Below are 20723 nucleotides of genomic sequence, written 5' to 3' on the forward strand. Positions count from 1 at the left end.
TTCAAACGAGGACAGGTTTATACTGGGAGGATTTATTGAGAAGAAAAGCCCTGCCCCACCTCAACCCGATGACACCCAGCTAAAAGCTTGGGGGGTCACAGTTCTTGCAGTACTGAGTCCTTGGGGCAAGTGCTGCTCATGAAGGCTGCAGAACCCGGGTCCCCCAAACTTCAGAGCTTCGAGTTTCCTCCAGGGAGTTAAATCAGGAGCACAACGTCCAGCTCACCCCACCTTCCGGGATCAGAGCAACGGCAATTTCTGGAAGGGAGGTGCTGGATCTCCCCCTAGCAGCTCCAAAAGGTCCCGGGGCACTGACACTGTTTCCCCGGTTCCACAGGTTTCGGTGGCACCCAGTCTCGGCAGGGGCTAGGCCCCCTAAGCTGTGGCTGCTCAGTGCTAGGCTCCAGCTCACACAGCTTTATAGGAGCTCCGGGGAGCTCCCTCCTCTCTCTGGTTCTCCATCACCTAGAGGCTCTACCTGTGCTATCATGGGATCCAACATCACCCTCTTTTGGGGGAATAAGCCCGTTTCTTCTCAGGGAGCAGGTGGTAACTCCGTGTTTGCGCAACTGGTGACGTTCACAGTTAGATTTGGTAGAAAAGAAGGCATCGCATTTTTGACAGGGGAAGGGTTTCTGACCTGAAGCAGGAAAAAAAAATATGTATTTATCTGGCTTTCTACTGCAATGGAAAAGAAATGTTGCTTTTGATTTACTCTCCTGGGATTGCTGGCGTCTCTTCAACCCTCCACCCTTTCCTTTTAAGAAAATAAAGAGAAACACACTTAACAAAAAGAAACAGAAACTGAGAGACAATGACTGAAATAATCATTTTCCCTTGGCCTTCGTATAATGGAGGGAGTTGTCATCAAGAGACTAAAGGAAAGTTAACATTGAAACCAAGATACATGTGTTTGAAGCAAGACAATAAACTATTCACACCACATTTCTAAGGCTCGACAAGCAATTCCTACATGATCCAGAGAAAAAGCACTACCACTAGCCTAGCAGGCAGTACTGAAGCAAAGAGATGGACAGGGTGTGTGTGTGTGTGTGTGTGTGTGTGTGTGTGTGTTGCACGCTCAAGCCTCCCCAGGGGAGGTGGTGAACCCCTGGCAACCTTCAAGGCCCATATTAAGAAGTCAGAGTGTAGGGGCTGGGGATTTAGCTCAGTGGTAGAGCGATTGCCTAGGAAGCGCAAGGCCCTGGGTTCGGTCCCCAGCTCTGAAAAAAAAAAGAACCAAAAAGAAGTCAGAGTGAGCCCTCCCCCACCACCTGTGTGGCAATGACAGGAGGATTCATGGCGTGGGTTCCCAGGTGTTCATTTCCTTGCTTTGTTCAGGCTAAGAGCGAGTGTGCTAGTGTGCACACAGAGGCGAGTGTGCAGAGAGGCTAGCCTGCATCAGGCTATGTACTCTGCTCCACAGAGGCCGAGGTGAGGTCCGCCCAAACCCCAGGCCAGGGCTACAAACAGGGCGACTTGATGGTTGGCAGGAGAGGCCCTCTTTCCCTGCTTTGGCCCGCTTATACCCTTCACTTATTTGATTCTGTTTGCACTGTAAACATTGTGTTTCAAAATGCATTGGGAGCTCCCCTGTGGCTAGTCCTGGGCTTGTGCAAATCTATGTGGAGGGGAAAGGGCATGGGCTCAGGGGGAGAGCGTGCATGAGAGAGTGGGAGAGGAGAGTGGGAAAGAAGGAGGTAAAGAAGAAAGCAGAGGAAAGAGAGGGAAAAGAAAGGAGAAAGAGATGGGAGAGAAGGGTTGGGGAAGAGGGAAGGGGAAAGGGCAGCTGCAGGAGAGGAGACATGGATTGTTCAGTGTCACTGGTTTGCTCCACCCCCTCACCCATGCCCCAGTTGCCAGATTCCAGGCCCCAGTTTCTGCTTCCACTGGGGACTAAAAACACCTTAGAGTTGCTGCCTAGTGCTGCTATCTTGGAACCTTGAACCTGTAGGTGACTTCAATAACTAACAGGGAGAGTCACGTGGTGGTAGAGCTCCCAGGAAACAAACCAGGGGCCTTCCCTTCAGGTTAATACTTAAGAGACTGACAGGGCTGAGACTAGCGCAGCGTGTGAGACCCTGCACAGGCCCCGGGCCTTGCTGCTAGAACAAGCCAGAAGGGCTGGTTTTCCAGGGGAAGGAAGACCCAGCGTGCCTATGAAGATGAGCCCTGGATTGTTAACAGGGATAATCGAAGGCAAGGGGCATTTTTTCCCTCCCGAGAGCACACATCCTTTATGCTGTCACTCCCAGACCTCTGGAGGAGCTGTCTCAGTGCAGAAGGGCCAGGGATCCATGCAGCTCAAAGGCACGCACAGCTCATCTCTGACGAGGCAGCAACCACCACCATCTATGAAACCAACCAACCAGCCAAAGACTCCAACCAGCACTGCTGACTCCATGGAGTAGAAAGGCAGACAAGAGGTATATGGGGTTGGGGTGAGCAGACAGACACGAATACTTCCATCAATCCAAGCATACCTCGAGGCCTTGGGGAAGCTGTATGAAAATCCTGCTATGTGTACAGACAAGGGACCTTTGCACACCAGTTGATAACCCACCAATTGCTTGAAGCACAGAAAACAGCCTCATTAAAAAAAAAAAAAAAAAAAAACAACCTAACGTGACCGGGTGTAAAACATTTGCCGTGTATTTTTCAGGTGGCTCCTTTGCTTTGATTAATAACAGCAAATATTTTAAAATTTCTTTGTCAAAAAGCAAGATGGCAGCTTCTTCAGGCCTGGCCAGATAGGGAGAAAGTGAACGGAGCTTGTGTGTGTGTGTGTGTGTGTGTGTGTGTGTGTGAACACTGAAGTACTGGTTCAAGTACCAGCACCAAAAAGGGGGGGAAGGGGCCTTTAAAAAAAAAGTTAAAGGCTAGAAGCTACTATACCATACTGGGATTCTTTAAATTAGTTATTATTTGTGCCTCTGTATGCATGAGTACCTGTGCATGGGGGAGGGGCAGGCAAACAAGGTGTGGAGTCTCTTCAAGATGGAATTTTAAGCATTTGTAAGATGCACAACGTATAACATGGATGCTGGGATCTGAGCTCTCCTCTTAACCAGCCAGCCAGCTCCCCGACTCCCCTATGCAGGGATTCCAGATGAAAATGGTAGGTGTTTATGCAGGAAGTGATTTCCTTTCCCCCTTTCGCATGCTTTCCCTTTACACATGGTTTGGATAACCAGGCTGTATTCTGTGATAAAGAGTCACACGGGGCCATTTTAAAAGACAGTTCCATGGTGCCCAAGCATTGGATCGTAAGAAGGACCTCTTCAAGCAGCACCATCATTTAAAGCTCATATATTTGCTGCAATATCATTTTTAAAACGGTAATATGCTTTTTGCCTCGCAGAGATGTAGAAATGGTGAGCGTGTTTAGCATGTTATAGCATGTCTAAAAGTCACTAGTGGAATTTACCCATATCTGACCTGTGTGTGTGTGTGTGTGTGTGTGTGTGTGTGAGAGAGAGAGAGAGAGAGAGAGAGAGAGAGAGAGAGAGAGAGAGAGAGCGAGCAGCTGTAACCATAGGGGCTACTTTTGTACCCAGGGCCTGTATGTCCCCCACTCCAATGTGAACATTAAAGCCACCAGTCAGCCAAATTCATTCATGCAGAGCAGTCAGAAAAGGAAGAGAGGCATTATCTGAAGGGCACCGGGAACAAAGCCAGGCAGAAGGAACAAGAGTTTGCTGAGGACAACGGGACCTTGTTTGTCAACTCTTCAATGGATGAGCTGCAAATGTTCTCCGAAGAGAATCAAGGTTAGTACTAGCCCGGGACTCACATGGAGTTTTTGTGCTGACAGGACTGTAGGAGCGAAGCAGCCTTGGACTTCCCACAAACTCTACCCTTGGGGCCCAAACATTGTTCTTTTGGTAATTCTTTTCTTCTTTTGCAGCCAAAGCAAACCACTTAAAGTGACACAGGCCAGAGACACAGGTGGTAAAGAGGAGTACCTGCTGCTCCTGAAGCCCTGAGTCCGGCTCTCAGCAACTCCATCTCTGGGCTCACAGGCACCTGTAACCTTGGCTCCAGGGTCTCTAACTCCTCTTCTAGCCTCCACAAATACCCGCACACATATGTGCAGACACAAACTCGCATAAGAAAACTTCAATTAAACCTTAGTAAAGGCAACCAGGAACAACTGGTTCACGATGCTTTCTATACTGTAAGGGCATCTCCCAAATGTAAACGTCAGGGCTTGCTACCCTTCAGCAGTGGGTAGGAGGTGAGGAGCCCTGGAGCTGGCAAAGAGCTCCACACACCCATGAGAAAGTGAGTGAGATAGGGAACCCCAGATGTTACAGCCGGAGGGGCTCTCAGAGATTGCACCACCCTGACCCGTCACTGTGGAACAAGGAACCAGAGCAAAGGGAAGGAGGAAGAGACAAGGGCAGAAGCTGAAAGGGACTGGTTGTGTTTGCTGGCACTTTGTCCTCCTGTAGCCTAAAGACACGGGACGATGCTGCGAGGGGAACTGGCAGAGACAGTGTGGCGTTGTCTCATGAGGTACAACATGTCCAGAGAGAGAGAGAGAGAGAGAGAGAGAGAGAGAGAGCGCGAGCAGTGAGCCACAGGTTGGAGAGCTGGAGGAGGGAGGAAATCAAGTATGTAGAAATGACCCCAGAGGACATGAGAGATGGCAGCTTCCTCCTCAAATGACGTTCTTGGAAGTTAACTAAGCAGGGTAAAGAGCTAAAGTCCTGTTTGTGCTGGAGTCAGCAGGTGGACCCCTGGTTGGACATTCAGCCCCTTTGCTCCGTGGTAGGGAGTGGGTAGAATGGAGAAATGGGTTGAGACCAAGTACAGATGCTGGGATAATTCTACAAAGTAGTTGAGAGGGTGGAAAGGCCATCTCTCATGATGGAGGCAGTTTGCTTAACTACAGTTGAAAATGGGCTTTGCACAACGCTGTTGGGTGGAATCTCTGTCTGTCTCTTTCTTTCTCTCTCTGTCTCTGTCTCTCTCTCTGTCTCTGTCTCTCTCTCTCTCTCTCTCTCTCTCTCTCTCTCTGTGTGTATGCTCATGCCGTGTGTGTGTGTGTGTATGCTCATGCCGTGGCAGAGGGCACTTGTAGGAGTTGGTTCTTCCTTTCTACCATGTGCGTCCTGGGGACTGAATGGGTTCTGATGCTCCTGAGTTCCAGTGTTCAATACCAGGGAATCGGGCCATGCCTCTGGTATCTGCAGATGCCATCACAGATGGAAGAGAAATGTATGGACACCTGGCTTCCAGGAAGACTGTCAGTTTGCTGAGAGATTTTCTACAGAAAATCTTCAGTGTCTACCAAGCTCAGAGCTCTCAACTCCAGGAGAGGGAGGGGCGGGAGGAAATCACAGCATTCTGATCGGCTCAAAAGGCGTCACTGGGCTATAGTCCCTACCCACAGTGTTTCCGCCATGCAGAGTACAGCTCATACCCACTCTGCACCAGCACCTCAGGGTACTGCTGTGAACCTCCTAACAACCATGAGCGTCTACAGTCTGCAAGCAAAATGACACGGTCAGCAGTAAAATCCAAACGTCTTTCTGATCCGTCTATCCCAAATACTACAAAAATACTTGATGGTCTGAAAATCAAGTCTTGCTGGTGATCTGCATTTTAACTAGCAATCCTGTCCTACAAATATAGTAAGAATAAATTTTTTTCTGGTCCAATCTATTAATGTTTGAACTGTAAAATCCAAAAAGGTAAGGGCTTCATTGAATGTATCATCGCCCGCCCACTGAACAATGATACAAATCCTGTGATACGATTCAGAAAATTATAATTGTGATGAAAAGTATATGGCTATTGAAATATTAGAAGCACCAGGCATGAAATAATTTAATGAATATTCTCTATTCTAAACTTCTAAAATTCAACTTCTAGAAACTGACATCTGAAAACTATACTTAGAATGTTTTCCTCAACAGCTGACAATTTTAGAATAAATAGAACTTTAAAAAAATCACCACTATCTTCCATAAGTATTCAAAATCGGAGAGCAGGTCAAAATTAAATAAGGGAAGCTGCAGCTACCTCAGCCAACAGGAAACACATCCAATCCCACTCTGCTGTATGACATGGATGTAAAGAATGTCCAAAATAAAAGGGCAGCACTGAAGACACCAGGTCATGTCACAGCTCGTGGCACGGCTGTTATCTTACTGCAAAGTCCCACTTTTCTGGAATGGCCTCCACACTTAAAAACATCTTGAAAATTGTCAGGCAAAGGTTATGCAGAGAGAGGTGAGGGAGCCTATGACCACTGTCACCTGTGTCTGATACATTCATTTACAGATAAGCCTTGGTGGCCAGACCACAGGCACGAAGAAGAAATGAAGCGTGAGAAAAGGGCCCCGAACTCTAGGCCTACCCCTACCCCTCACTCTTTTCTTTCAAGACTCACCATCTGGTGAGCCCTGAGGCCCTTCTTACCAGTGTGTGTAAGCATGTGCCTCTGCAGGGAGCTGGCCCAAGGGAAGACCCGGGGACAGTGGGGACAGTTGATCTTCTGCAGGCAGTTGGCATAGGAGTTCCGCTTTGCTCTCAGCAGCCTGTCCTCCGCAGAGCTGCCTTGCTCCTCCTCAGTGGGCCCGCGGTGGTCTGCAGGGGTTCCAGCCACCTCTTCCTGAGTGTCCTCTGCCGTCTGCAGGAACGGACTGAACTTGTTGGTGTCTGTGGTGGCCAGCATCTTCTCGATGCTGGCAAACTCCCCACTGGAGTCCAGGTCCACAGCACTGCTGTTGGGGAGGGGTCGGTTTCTCATTCCCCTTTTCCTGCCCCTCTTCCTGGATGAGGCAGCCGGCCCTTGTTCAGGAGGCGAGGCTTCCTCGGGGCTGCTGGCTGTAGGGGCTGGGTCAGTGGGTTCTCTCGAGCTTGGGATGTCTGTGGGGCTAGGGGAGGCCTTGGGGATGGAGCCTCCTGGGCTGTCTGTGGCCACAGCGTTACTGCTGGTGCTCGACGGCCCGGGGTCAGCTGCCTTCGTTTTCAGCAGAGTAGGAGCCGAGGACACAGAGGAGATGATCTGCGCAATGGAGGCCAGTGGCGGCAGCTCCTCTGTCATCGCGGGCTTTGGCAAGAGGAGGGGAGGCTTTGGCCGTAAGGGCCGAAGCAAGGACGCGCTGTTCAGGAGGGCGGAGCTGCCCAAGAGGGGAGCATTGCTGATGAGAGCTGAGGAGTAGATGGGGACAGCCAGCTGCACAGAGCCCTGGAGGGGCTGGGTGTGGGGCTCCAGCTTGGCAGCCGTGGTGACGGCCACCACAGTGCCTGCTGGGTTGTCCAGGCTCCCTTTGGGCTCCACAGTCACTGACAAGGTAGGGCAGGGTGGCGGATGGGGAGAGAGCTGCTCAGCTTTCCCAGCTTCTGGTTCTGGTTTCTTGGCGTCGCTGGAAACAACTGTGTCCTTGTCTCCTCTCTTTCCGCTCTTGGGGATGGACAGATCAATGGGCTCCATGGAGCAGTCATAGAGGGCAGAGGAGGAGGAAGAATTCAGCAAGGAGGACATATTTTCCTGCTTCACTTGGACCAGTGCCAGGCCTTTCTGCGAAAAGTCAAGGGGTTCGTTGAAGTCTGTTGCAAAGCTGCTGGCCGGCTCCAACTTGACAGAGATGTGGGAAGGCAGGGGCTGGGTGGGGCTCGAGTGAAGAAAGCCATTTTGGGGCTCCAGGAAAGTGGTGAGGGGCTTGCACTCGGCGAAAGTGACACAGCTGCTCTCTTCTCTGGAAGAGGCCTCTGCGGCCGTGTCTGCGGGGCCAAGGCCGGCGTCGGTGGCCAGCACGTAGCTCTCAATGTCTTTCTCGGGCACGTGCAGGTGCTGCTTGAGGATGTGGTGGATGCAGTTGCGCTTGGCCGCGAAGGCGGCGTTGCATTCCTTGCACTCGAAGGGTTTCCGGCCTTTGTGGCAGCCACCCAGGCCACGGCTGCAGTGCGTGCGCATGTGAATGCGCAGGGCGCGGTAGTGCTTCAGATCCTCACCGCACAGCCTGCACACGGTCTCCGGGGAGCAGAGGGCATCCACCAGCTCAGCCGTGCTGCTGCTCACGTACTGTATGTTCTTCTCAATGTCCTTCCTGGTGGCCTTGAGGTGCTTCTTGCGCAGGTGCCGCTCACAGTTGGCTTTGACGGTGAACGGGTAGTGGCAGATCTTGCAGATGTACGGCCGCTCCCCGCTGTGCGTGCGGAGGTGGCGGATGAGAGCAGCTTTGTCTGCGGCGATGTAGTCACAGATGTTGCACTGGTAGGGCGAGATGCCCAGGTGGGAGCGGACGTGGGCTCGCAGGACTCCAGAGAAGGCAAACACCTGGTTACAGAAGCGGCAGGGGTAGAGCACCTTGCGCATGGCGGGGGTCTTCTTGCCACTGGGGCCTGTCATGATGGCCTTGAGGTCACCTTCTGTTATCTCCTGCTTGATCTTCGCCTCCATGTTTAGGGGCAGCAAGGCCTCAATGATGCTGTCCTGCTCCAGCTGGGCTTTCATCTCGGCCTGGCCTGGTAACTCCACCCCAGGCTGCTGCAGGAAGAGCTGTGTGCTGGTGTTTGGCTGGATCCCGGACTTGGACTGTAGCAGATGGGCACTGGAGACTGCCTCCACAGACCCCTTGAGGAACTTCAGGGACTGTGGCGGAAGGCTAGGGCTGATACAACCCGGGGATGCCTGCTGTGCATTGATGAGAGGAGGGGGTGTGGAGGCAGCTACCACTGTCCGGGGTGCGACCAAGGGCTTTGGCTTCAAGGGAGGCATGTGCTTGAAAATTGCCTGCAGAGGGGTGGCAGGAGCCTTGGAAAGTGGCGGAAGACTGATCTGTGGAGGAGCAGAAGCTGCCATCTTTAGAATCTGCTGGATATCTGCCAGCTCAATGGCCGACTCTCCTGAAATAGGCTTAACCACAATACTACTGTCTGGCTGGATGATGAAGCCCTTCTGGAAGGGCTGCAGGGACAGATGCTTCATATTCTCCTTTGTGGCTGGGAGGACTGTTAGAGAACCACCTAAAGAAGCCGCTTCAAAAGGAGACAGACTCAGCACATTGGTGCAGCCAGGGTCCTGAGGTAGCTGACACTTGAGTGTCTGGAGCTGTATTGTATGGCTGTCGTCTGGCAGGAGCTCCTCAGCAGGTGCAGGCTTCACGTCTTTGGTGTGCTGCAGGCCTAGGAAGGCCAGGAAGACCTTCTGGTCCAAGGTATCAGCAGCCAGGGTCTTAGTCTGGAGCTTCTCCCGTCCCTGATCGGCAGGGATGTGGGTCTGCCTATGCAGGATGAGTGACGACAGCATGGGGAACGCCTTGTCGCAGGTGTCACACACAAAGCGGTGCTGCTCGCTGATGCACCGACGCAGGTTTGTTTCACACCAGGCCTAAGTGGGACCCGCAAGCAAAGCAAGGGGAGAAAGGTGAGGATTTAGACATGACCACGAAGGAGCTGTTTCCACTGACAGAGAGGCAACCTCTGAGTGCAGACCTGAGACCGAATTAAGAAAGTGAGGGAGAGAGCAGGCATCTGGCCTGTAGCCTGTAGGCCACAGGTGCCACCGACAGCCACAGATGCAGTCCAACACAAAATTGTCAACTGGTTTAAACCAGTAACTTTCCTTTTGTTACTCAGCTGCACGGTTCACAAATGTGAACTCTGTAGATAGTGATGTCAAAAGGCCAGGCACACCTCAAAGAAGCCTGCCTATCTGATCAAGGACACCCTCGAGGATGTACCCAAGCAGAGTGAAATAACATAACGATGGAATTGAACCAGGCCTTGGAAACGGAGGAGTGTTGAACTGGGGAGAACTGCCAGTACCTGGCAGACTGAGGCAGGAGGATTGCCAGCTTAAGCAGTACCAGAATAGCTAAGAAGACAAACCAGGGGTCTTCACAAAATGGCTGCTTCCCCGAGGCTGGGGGAGGGGACTTCCATCACCTGGGACGGCTGTGAATGTACACATGCATCAAGTCCACTGCACCTCAGACCAGGTGCATCAAGAACTTATATGTGGATACTCCCTATCTCAAGTTTATATATAGAAAAATTAAACACTAGTTTTGGCAGTTTCTGTATGGGCAGGAAACTAATCAGCTCACTTTTTGTTCAAATCCGCAAGGATCCAAGGGGCTGGAGACACAGCTCAGAAGTAAAGAGGACCTAAGTGTGGGTCCTAGCACCCACATTGGACCACAACCACTTACAACTTCAGCTCTAGGGGATCCAATGCCCTTTTCTGGCCTCCACCATCATCCACACGCATGACATACATTCTCTCTCCTCTCTCTCTCTCTCTCTCTGTCTCTCTCTCTCACACACACACACACTTAAAAAAAATTCAAACCATTTTAACAGAAACTGCTACAAATACCTAGCTGAGACGCAGATAATAAAGATCACGACAGGGTTTTGAGGAGTAGTAAATACACAGCTTTCAATCTCAAGCCTGAAGCCTGGGCAAAAGGTACCTGAGAGGTAGAGTCACACGGAAACTCAGCTAAAATAAAAGAGCATTAATTCCTCTGCCCAAGAAACCCACGAGCTAGGCTGAATTTAATTACAACCCCCATCCGTCCCCGGCACAGGTCTGTGAACATACCTGAGAGATCCGAGGGAACTTCCTACAGGAGAAGTCGGTGAACCCTAGGTCATGGAAGCCAGCAGGAATGGAAGGATTGTTCTGGATAAAAGGCCTTCCCATGGCATCTCTGGGAAGCTGCTTGTGGACAAGCGCATTGTGACGCAGTAGTCCTCGATGTGTGCGGAAGGTGACACAGCAAATGTCACATCTAGGAGAAGAGAGTTAACCATGAGGAGGCAGCCCAGCGTCTCCACCGCTCTGTTAGCTTCATTGCTTCATTTTAGTTGAGAAAAAAAAGTCACCTTGCTAGTGTGCTGCACATAGTCTGATTTTTTCTCCTTGGTTTTTAAAAATAACGTGTTTCTCTGTTTAACAGCTCTGGCTGTCCTGGAAGTCACTAGACAGGCTGGCTTTGAATTCAGGAGATTCACCTCAGTGCTGGGGTTAAAGGCACGTCCCACCTTGGTTTTTTGGCAGATACACTCTAATAATTCTGGATACCAAATCTTTGCAAGTGGTACACATGCATGCATGAAACCATCATCTAAAGTTTGTACAAAGGGAAAGCAGCTGGGACCCTGAAGTCACCATAGCAGGAACCTATCTCCAAAAACAACAACCCCACAACAAACAAAGAAAAAAAAGGAAAGAAATCCAACAAAACACAAAATAGCCTGTGTGGCTGGACATGGTGGCACATGGCACTTGAGAGACACAAAGACAAAACCCCTTTTCAGAAACAAGCAGCTGTCTACACGGCACGAGTGAAATCACATAGCACCCCTGGTTTTTAACAGACATAAGTTAGTTATAGTTTATTGGTGGTAACTGCATTACATTCTTGTTCTACTACCACGATTACCTGGAAAATAACCGCACACTGAACACACACGAATGCAAAGCACTGACTGGGAAGCGGACAGGAGGCTGACAGGTAGTGGTTACCGTGATCTGCACTGAGTGAAATGTCAAATGCTGTAACAATGGTGTTAGAAGCATCCCCTAGTTTGAACTAGCTACAGTGGCTGGGGCTATTCATCAAAATTCCTCATTCACACAGCCCTCGTTGGTATGAGGCAGGGAGGACTGTACACTCAGGTGACCACAGAGAGTTTCATCTACTTATGTAACTCTCTCACTGGAATAAACCCTCTAACAGAGGGTCTTGACACTGTTTTCACAGACAAAGCAACTTGCTACCCTCTATACTACATACTCAGTAATGGAAACTTAGTTGCTCATTCCCTTCTGGAAAGAATGACAATGAAAATCACTCATGTTGCAACGGAGTCTGTGCAGCCCTGTTCATCACTCCCTAGCAGCCACAGAAGTGTCGTCCTGCCTCTCCTCTGTTAGTCTGGAAACATCCCCTAAACAAGACAGAACAACAGGTTCCCATCTGCCACTGGAAACACAACCCTCTTTTTGAGGGAGTCTACTGAGCTTCCAACAGTTCTTACTGAAGTTGGGCTCAGTAGTCCTCCGAGGTGTAGCCAGCCCCCAACCCCCCCCCCCCCGCCTGTGGGTGGGACATGTCCTTGGAGACTTTATACTACAGGAGCCATCCCTGGTCAGAATACAAAGACGGCTGAGGCACAGGTTGGGGACAGTTAAGCAGGACTGTAGCACAGAGACTGCCCTTTAGGCCAGGGTCTATTTTTGGCTGGAACAGGTTCGAGGTCTGAGATCACACTGGTAATACTGACCTCTGAGGCTGAGGAGAGCGAGTCTTTGTCTGGAGACAGGACTCTAGCTTTTAATCTTTTTAGGTCCAAGTGAATTGAACCTGGTTACCAGCCTATCTCCGTACAATATTCTGGTTTAAAAAGATGAGAAATATCAGAATTACATAAGTTGCCCTCTGAATAGATATTGAGAAATTGCTGTTAAGTTTTCTGCATGTGTTAAATGTTCCTTAACATATGTGTAAGAAAGGGAAAAGTATTTTACCTCAACCACTGAGGTGATATTTTATCACTTCAAGTTTCCACAATGAAGGCCTCAGCTGACAGAAGTTAACCCCGGTAGGCTTTGGGACATGGAATACGAAAGGGCTCTTTTCACGCTTTTTTCTGCCTGTACACTTATGAGACTACGAGAACTTCTGGACAGGTGGGGAGGGTTCCAGGAATGAATGGAGTGTTAAACCCAGTGCTCAGAATACCCCATAGCATCCGGCTGCTTGCTCAGGCCTACGACACTGTGTGGATCTCTGTGAACCAGAGAGAAGTTAAGGGGATGGAGAAGACAGAAATTACACTCTGCCTTTCCTGAAAGGTGAGATCAATGGAGGGTAGCAGGAGACCTGGCTGTCACTGGTGCCTCCTGTAAGCATTGCCCCTTGCCAGTCACTAAGCACCCCTACTTCATTTTATAGTTCTTCTTCTAGGTATGTACTCTTGGGTGACCTAGAAGTCTCTGTGTAGAATAGGCTGCACTCGCTCGCTCTCTCTCTCTCTCTCTCTCTCTCTCTCTCTCTCTCTCTCTCTCTCTCTCTCTCATCCCTGAGACACCAAGTTGCTGAGGCGATAGGTACCTTCTGAAAAAGTTTGGAGCAGTGGTTCTCAACCTGTGGGTCACAACCCCTTTGGAAGTCGAATATCAGCTATTCTGCAAATCAGGCATTTATATCACAATTCATAACAGTAGCGAAATTACAATTATGTCATAACAAAATAATTTTACGGTTGGGGGGGGTCACAATTCAAGGAACTGTATTAAAGGGTAGCAGCATTAGGAAAGCTGAGAATCACTGAATCTCACAAGCAAGCTGCTTGGAATGGCAGATAAAGAACAAAAATCAAATAACCCAAACCCCCACACAGTCCCCAAACTTAACCCTTCAAGTAAGCCAAACCCCACTGTATTCCACCAAATGCAACCACCTCCAGTAAGCTGAGCTCCCAGCATAACCCCCATGAAGCAAAACAATGCACTGTGAGGCTGGGATACCCGCAGAGGATCGTGGGCCTCTGCCTCACACTCTGTACCTGTTGACAGACCTTATATAAAGCCGGGGAGGAAAACTCTCGCCAGTAAGGCCCTTTATCAGGGACAGGGGTTTAGCAGCCATCCCCAGGCTGGGAAGCATGGCTTTGCAACCTTGTTTCTAAGTGCCTGAAGGACAAGGGAGGTCACTGCAACAGTGGAGACTGTGGCAGCAGGAAGGGCCTGCGTCTGGTGCTGTTCTCAGGGTATCCATAGACCTGGCTTGGGTTTGTCACTCTTCATTAAGGATACAGCTGTTGGCTGGGTGGTCCTGGGACTGTCAGCCTCAACCCGGGTTTGTGGGACATCTCAACCCTGCCAGGAGAATGATTGCAAGATGCTGAGAAGGGACAGAAACACACTCAGAGTCACAGTGCATAGAGGGGCGAGCTGAGGGATCTTTCATTTTGTAACCGATGCTGATGACCTGCCAGGGAGAACTGTTACACACCAGACTGGCTGGCTTTTGATTTTCTGGCAGTAGAAAAGGCCCTATGCTGGAAACCAACATTGCTGTCAGTAAAATAAATGTACTCAGGGAATGTGAATCTTTTTTGTGAAACCCAAAGAAACTATAAGAACTCATACTTCTTTCGAAAAACAGAATCATCTTCTCAAAATCACATTGAAATAGGTTATTCCCACGGTGGTGGGGTTGGGGGGGGAGGGGATTTCTGTGGAAAAACTGCTAACAGGCAGTTTAAGGAGACGCACGGAACACAGGGATGAACACAGGCAGGCAGGCTCACCATACTGACTGCTAAAGCATGGTGCTCAAGACGCAACTTACTGTGTAACCCAAGGCAGAACACAGGCACTGACTCACTTAGAAAGCCCCCGAATTAGCAGCACCACACTAGCCGGTCTAGTGAAGATGGTGAGGTTTTGAATTTGGCATGCTCGGGCAGGGCCCAGCCTTCTTCCCAGTCTCTCAATCTGGGGGTCCAACCTCAGCAGGGAGGAGAGGCGGGGCTCTCACAGAATCTTAATGGTGGGAGGGGGGGAGCTGCCGGCAGCTGCTTATCTCCTCTCTCCTAGCCTCCCTTAGTACCACTTGCAGTATCACTGATGGGCACTGGGTAGGTGTGAAGCACAGACAGGGACGTCTGTAGGCGGGGGTTCCGTGGACTGCAAACTCCTCCTAGCAGCAGGCAGGATAATAAGCAAAGTTCTGATTGTACCTGTTAATATGTGAAGTCATAAAACGTTGAATGGGGGTGCCGGAAAACTATGATCACAGACAACCCGAAATATGAGCTTAGAGAAGTGTGTTTTTCAGTTGTCAAGGTCACGGGGAAGCACTGTCACAGTGAGAACTGGTCCTATAGGCTGGGAGCATAGCTGAGTGTAGGGCAGTTGCTTGCCATGTGTAAAAAACCTGGGTTCAATTCCCAGACATATAAAACAAATTCCTGAACCCCTGTATCCACAGTCCCCACCCCTTTTCTTCCAAGTACCATCGTATTGGAGCTGTGGCTTTTGCCAGGTCCACCTCAGCCTCAAGCCATCAAACTACAGAAGAGAAGACCTCGACAGCTAGCACTCAACCTGCTCTCGGAAATGAGTGGGCCAGCCAGATCCACCAAGTCAAGGAACAGAGCCGAGGTTTTGTCCTTCCGGTTCTTAGAAGAAACCTGATGTGACAGGCAGTGTTGCAGTTCATACCCAAATCCAGTTCATCCTAAAGTTCAGTCAAAGTTTTAAAAACCACTGAAGCTGAGTACGATGGTGCACACTTGTAGTCCCAAGTACTGGGGTGTGTGTGTGTGTGTGTGTGTGTGTGTGTGTGTGTGTGTGTGTGTGTGTGTGTGTGTGGTGTGTGTGTGTGTGTGTGTGTGTGTGTGTGTGTGTGTGTGTGTGTGTGTGTGTGTGTGTGTGTGTGTGTGTGTGTGTGTGTGTGTGTGTGTGTGTGTGTGTGTGTGTAGGCAGGAGGAGAGCAGGAGCTCAAGGCCAGCTGCAGCTACAAATCAAGTTAGAAGCCAAGCCATCTGAAACGAAATTGCTAACTGCTGCATGCCACGTGCCTAATTAGGAAGGGAACTGAGATATCTCTCCCTTTGACGGCAAGCATCCTCGTTAAAAGGCATCTTTCTTTCATTTTCTTTTCTCTTTCTAAAAGAAAACAGTGAGGCTAAGGTAGAAATGGAGTGGGGTATCATATGGTGTTCACTATAGGGACCCAAGCATCTAGCCAAAAGTAGTTAAAAAAATAAAAATAAAAAATAAAATAAAAAAATAAAAAAGGATGGTATTTTTTTTCTTTGTCAACTTTGTAGCTAAGTGGCATTGGGGTGTGATTCTCAGTATCTGCTACACGTCTGGTGACCGTAATGTTCTAGAGAAAGATAAAAATCCTGAAGTCAGCAGGAAGAGTTTCAAAAAAGTAACCCAAAGAGGTAGGCACTCAGATGTCCCTCAAGGCCTCTTGTGCAGTCCCAGCAAGTACACTTTTGGGGCAGTGGGCTCTAGGTGTTAGCCTGTGTGCCCAAAACAGCAGCACTCAGGAGGCTGCAGCAAGAGGATTCTGGAAATTTGACCGAGTATGGGCTATAGGGCAAGACCCTGTCTCAAAACAAAACAGTAACCCCAAACAAACAACACCTCTCTCCGATTAAAAGGAGGGCTGCAGAGCTGTCTCAGTGGTCAGGAGGTGGTGCTGTTCTTATAGAGGAACTAAGTTTAATTCCCAGCAACCACCCAGGCAGCTTAGTCTAGCTCCAGGGGAGCCAACACCCTTACTCTCCGTAGGAACTCATACTCATGTACGTACATAGAACCATAAATAAAATAAATCTTGGAAAACAAAAAAGGAACTTGGGCATAGAAGTCCACACTTTTAACCCTGTAACTGAGGCAGAGGCAGGCAGATCTCCGAAAGTTCAAGGCCAGTTGGTCTACATAGCAAGTTCTATGATAGGCAGGGCTACATAGAGAGATCCTGTCTCAAACAAACAAACAAGGGAAGTTGGGGTAGTAGAGGAGTAGACAGATGCCCTCCCTCCTCTTAAACATAAAGAGCTAACTTGAAAAAAATTCACAACCCAAAAGATATTTTCAAAAGACTACAGTGAAAATATCAAAATTAAGGATTTTTTTTTTTTTTTTACAATTGCAGATTTCGCCAACATCCTACAGAAAAAGAAGTGTGGTTCTCTTATCACAAGGCATCAAGTCCCTCCACACTGCTAAAACTGCCTGTTTTTTTAGCATAGTCTGTAAAAGTTACAACACTCTCAGAAGGCAGGACTCAGACTCCATTTAAATAGCTGTTTAATGCCCTAAACTTTACAAAGGCAAAGCAAGATAAAAATGGCTCTTTATGACAATAGAGAGCAAAGGACAAATGTTTTCTGTCAAGTACACAGTACTTGGGAGAAGATGTTTTGGAATCTGACTCTCCTGTGTTACTGGAATGGGATAGCCAAGAAAGACAAGAAAGGCAAACTGTTAACAGTTCCGTTGGAGGGCTTAAAATACTAAGAAGAAACAGTAGGCCAGGGAGACCACTCAGTATGACAACCCCCCAACCCCAGCACCTACATAAAAGCTGGGTGTGATGTCAATTTTCAAACACGTGAAAGCATGTTACCTCCACCCCCAAACAACACATCCTAAGCAGCGGTATCAGAACAAAAAACTCAGTTTCCATTATAGTTGCAGGCCTAGATCACTCTCCTTCATACTCACAAATGGTCAAATCTATTTTCCAGATGGGGAAACCAAACCTCTGTTTGCCTGAGGTCACAGAGGTGCCAGGCAGCAAACTGGGACAGTGCTGTCTGTAACCGCCTTTGCTCAGAGAGGACTGTCGTTGGCTCATGTCCCATCCTCAATGCCTGGCTGGGCACTTTTCCTGACACTGACAACTCTCTGTTCCCCACAAGTGCAGTGAGCGGAACCTATGAATACCTGCTGGACAGGGGACCCAGCCTGATCTCCGAGACACCCGATTCCTGGCTCATTACAGAGTTTTGATGGCCATTCCTTTTAAAAAGGGATTTCATGGTTCATTTTTCCTGCTTTGTCCCCAGAGGCCAAGCGGAGTAAGTGTAAACAATACCTTCTCTAAGAGAGCCCCACCCCACCCAGACATTCCTCTTCTCTCAGCCGACCCTCGGGCCCATCCTGGGGCAGAGAACTGACGTCCACAGCTGCAGTAATCTCGCCCAGTTGTTGTGAGCAGCGATGCTGGCCTTTGACAGAGTCCTGGCTGGGTAACTTCCCCTTGTTACATCCTAGGAGCATGCCCAGGCTGTCCACCAACCAGCATGTGGTAAAGCAGAGGAGGCTAAGGGGCTCATAGGACACAGGAATAGAAGGCCCTAAAGCCAGGTTAACCTGGTCCTTGTTTTGCTCGTGAGTGGTGAGGAGGCTGTGAAAGATCTGACTAAGAGGCCTCCAATTGCCAGGCCAGGGAGGTCCTCTCCCTTTGAGTCTCTGTCCTCCACTCCCAGCTCCCACATGGCTGGTCCTGGGACCTCTGGAATCTTAATAACGACTCTAATACTCTATTCACCTTTGCCTGGTGTTTAGTACGTTGAGGATATGTGGGTCAGTGGCACTAAGAGTCTCAGTGTCTCTCAGCAGGTGTTGGTGAGTAATGGAGGAAGATGAATATTCCTCCAAATACTCAAGATACAGACGAGAGCCTCCTGGTATATATGGATGGTTCACCAAATGGCCCCATAGCCAGGATGCACAGCAAGGGAGTGGCCGGCCTGCAGCTTGCTCTGGCTTCCCCTCAGAGGCCTGGGTGCCTGCCAAAGATCCTGCTAGCTTCCTATAACCTATTTCCTGACTGATTTGAGGATACTGCCTTAAACTTTAAACTACCCCAAGATCAATGCTGTGGCATTGTGGGAAGGAAGGAAGAAGAGTGCCACAATATCCAATGTCAGATCTAAAGCTCTTAGTTATGGCGTCTTTCATTCATGGCTCTAAACTTGACTCCTTTTTTCTAACCAGCCCCTGGGTCCTACCTCAGACATCCCTGTTTTACTCAAGACCGGTCAAATGCCTCACATTGTCACAATGAGGACTCAATTATTTGTTGGATATATTTTAACTAAAATAACATTAAAATTACTTATTACCCACTTTCCTTTAATCAAGGAGCCACCTAAGATTATACAATAACTCGGACCAAGTTTGCTTTCCTTCATCAACACGGTGACTATCCAGCCACACAGCTCGTTCTCGGGAAGGCTTTGCTGGCCCCTGGCTTGGGACTGGCTTCCATGAAGGAGTATGACTGTGCAATAGCACAGACTTCATTTACTGAACATAAGACGGAGAGAAAGTAAAAGCGTACGGCTAATAGTTGTGTAATGATTGTGAGTATAGAATATAGGATGCATTCTGTTTTGACCTAAATGAACTTAATCAGCACTTACTTTTGTTTTTGTTTAACTTTTTCTGTGGGGAGGTGCAGATCGAATCCCAGGCCTCGCAAACACTGAGCATGTATGTGTTCCACCCTGAGGTGACACTGCCAATCCACTTTTCACTTTAAAGATGCAACTAGACTTCAAGTGATACGTGAGTCACGTTGTTCTGAAGACACTGTTTGCCCACACACCGCTCTGGTTCACTATGTTCCCAGTGGTGTGGCCTGTCACTCTGCTCGGCCCTAACAACAAAGCAAGGCAGTCAGCGCCAGCCTTCCTTCCCTCTCTGCACTGCCCCTCACCTTCCGTTCTGAAGGCCACGGCCCAGGGTGTTCTAGTCAGCTCTCTGCTCTGCCCTATCCCCCTTTGCCCAGGAGCCGACAGAGGGGTCATAACCAACCTTAAGACAGTAATCTTTACAGTGGTGGCGGCGTTGTGTCTTCCTTTTGCTCAATGCCAGAATTTCATTATTTTGAAACTCGGCAGAGTGCAGGAGAAAAGACACAGCATATATACGAGTTCGGATTGCCAACACTTTCTTAAGGAACACGGGCACCTTGCCAACTTGGGTCGGAGGGGAGGGAGTGGGACGAGGGCAGACAAAAGAAGCCAACAGCTGTTTTAAGTTACAGACTCTGGTTCTAAACTGGTAGCATCCCACTGTGGCTCTACTGCCTTTGGGATTTGAAAATGGGGTTGGTGTCTATTTTAGTTCTGGGTTAACAAGCAGTCTCTCCCATCAGCTACTGTCATGGTACCACCCTGGCTAGGCCCCTACCGGCCTGTGTCTGGCCCCAAGGCTTCCTCTGGTAGTAGGGAAAAGGGGAATTAACTATGTTCTATAATCAACTCCTTTTGGTTTTCAAAAGCCAGCCCCATCTGGCCTCACAATAGTTACTAGATAAAGCCATGAAGCTGGGGCTGGTCTGTTCTCTGCGCTCGCATGACACCAAGCTACCCTTTCTTAGGGGCTAACCATGCTGGCTGGTTGGTGGAATGAAAGACTGCCTAAAGGGGCTAAGTCCATCCAGCGCTAAGCAACCTCTTCAGCCAACCCCTCCCCAAATGGTGTCGTCATTAAATAGATGAGGAAACCTACTAGGTTAACTGGACAGGACAGCAAAGGTTCAACCTCTGAGATGATCTGTACACCATGGCCAAGACAGCTCTGTCCATTATGGATTCATGTCTAATGGGATTCCTACCCCAGCATTTCAGAAAGGGACACCTGGTCTTCCCTGTCACTGTCACACGGCGTTGCACAGACTCAGGTGCCTAGAAATCTCTCAAGTGTCAGGTTACTTTCCTGTATGGTGGGATTACAATGGAATCTGATCACAAATTAAAATACAAAGTGAGATAAAACAGACACAGGGGCATTGAATTCGTGGCTGCATGGTTGGAAGAATCAAGGACCTTCTGTGCTGTTCTGATCTCGTCACCACTCTTTGACAGGCTTATGTCATCTACTGCTCACTGTTTACCTCAGAGATGCTGTAGGGAATGAGACTGTGAAGTTAAGTTCCTGGCCAGGCATGGCGGTGCATGCCTTTAATCCTAGTACTCTGGGGGAAGGGGGCAGATTTCTGTGTATGTGAGGCCAGCCTAGTCTACATAGTGAGTTCCAGGACAGCTGAGGATATACAGAGAGATCTTGTCTCAACAAACAAATGATTTCTGATTTTTTTTAGGATCAGTGGTCAGTGACAAGAGGAATAGCTATTTCTTGGTAGATAAAAGTTCGGAGAAACATTTTAGAATTGGAGAGGACTGGGACAGAATACAGGCATTAGTGATCTTGT

The 20723-nt window shown here is 49.1% G+C and overlaps 1 protein-coding gene and 1 long non-coding RNA gene across 4 annotated transcripts in view; one reads left to right on the forward strand and one right to left on the reverse strand.

The window, feature by feature from the left end:
* Nucleotides 1–20723, reverse strand: part of Rreb1 (ras responsive element binding protein 1) — a 125845-nt gene that overhangs the window by 10490 nt on the left and 94632 nt on the right. For 2 of the 3 annotated variants that reach the window (XM_006253814.5, XM_006253817.4), the window contains exons 6-8: nt 10565–10754; nt 6430–9346; nt 479–640 (exon numbers count right to left, since the gene is read on the reverse strand). In XM_006253814.5, the coding sequence (XP_006253876.1) occupies nt 479–640; nt 6430–9346; nt 10565–10754 (3269 nt within the window). The remainder of the gene's footprint in view (nt 1–478; nt 641–6429; nt 9347–10564; nt 10755–20723) is intronic. The other variant, NM_001107348.2, reaches the window with a different exon arrangement.
* LOC134482845 (uncharacterized) lies at nt 640–4145 on the forward strand. Its single transcript, XR_010059454.1, has 2 exons — nt 640–3770; nt 3908–4145. It is a non-coding gene; the product is annotated as an uncharacterized LOC134482845 (long non-coding RNA).

Source organism: Rattus norvegicus, chromosome 17 (assembly GCF_036323735.1).
Source record: "Rattus norvegicus strain BN/NHsdMcwi chromosome 17, GRCr8, whole genome shotgun sequence".
Lineage (NCBI taxonomy): Eukaryota > Metazoa > Chordata > Mammalia > Rodentia > Muridae > Rattus > Rattus norvegicus.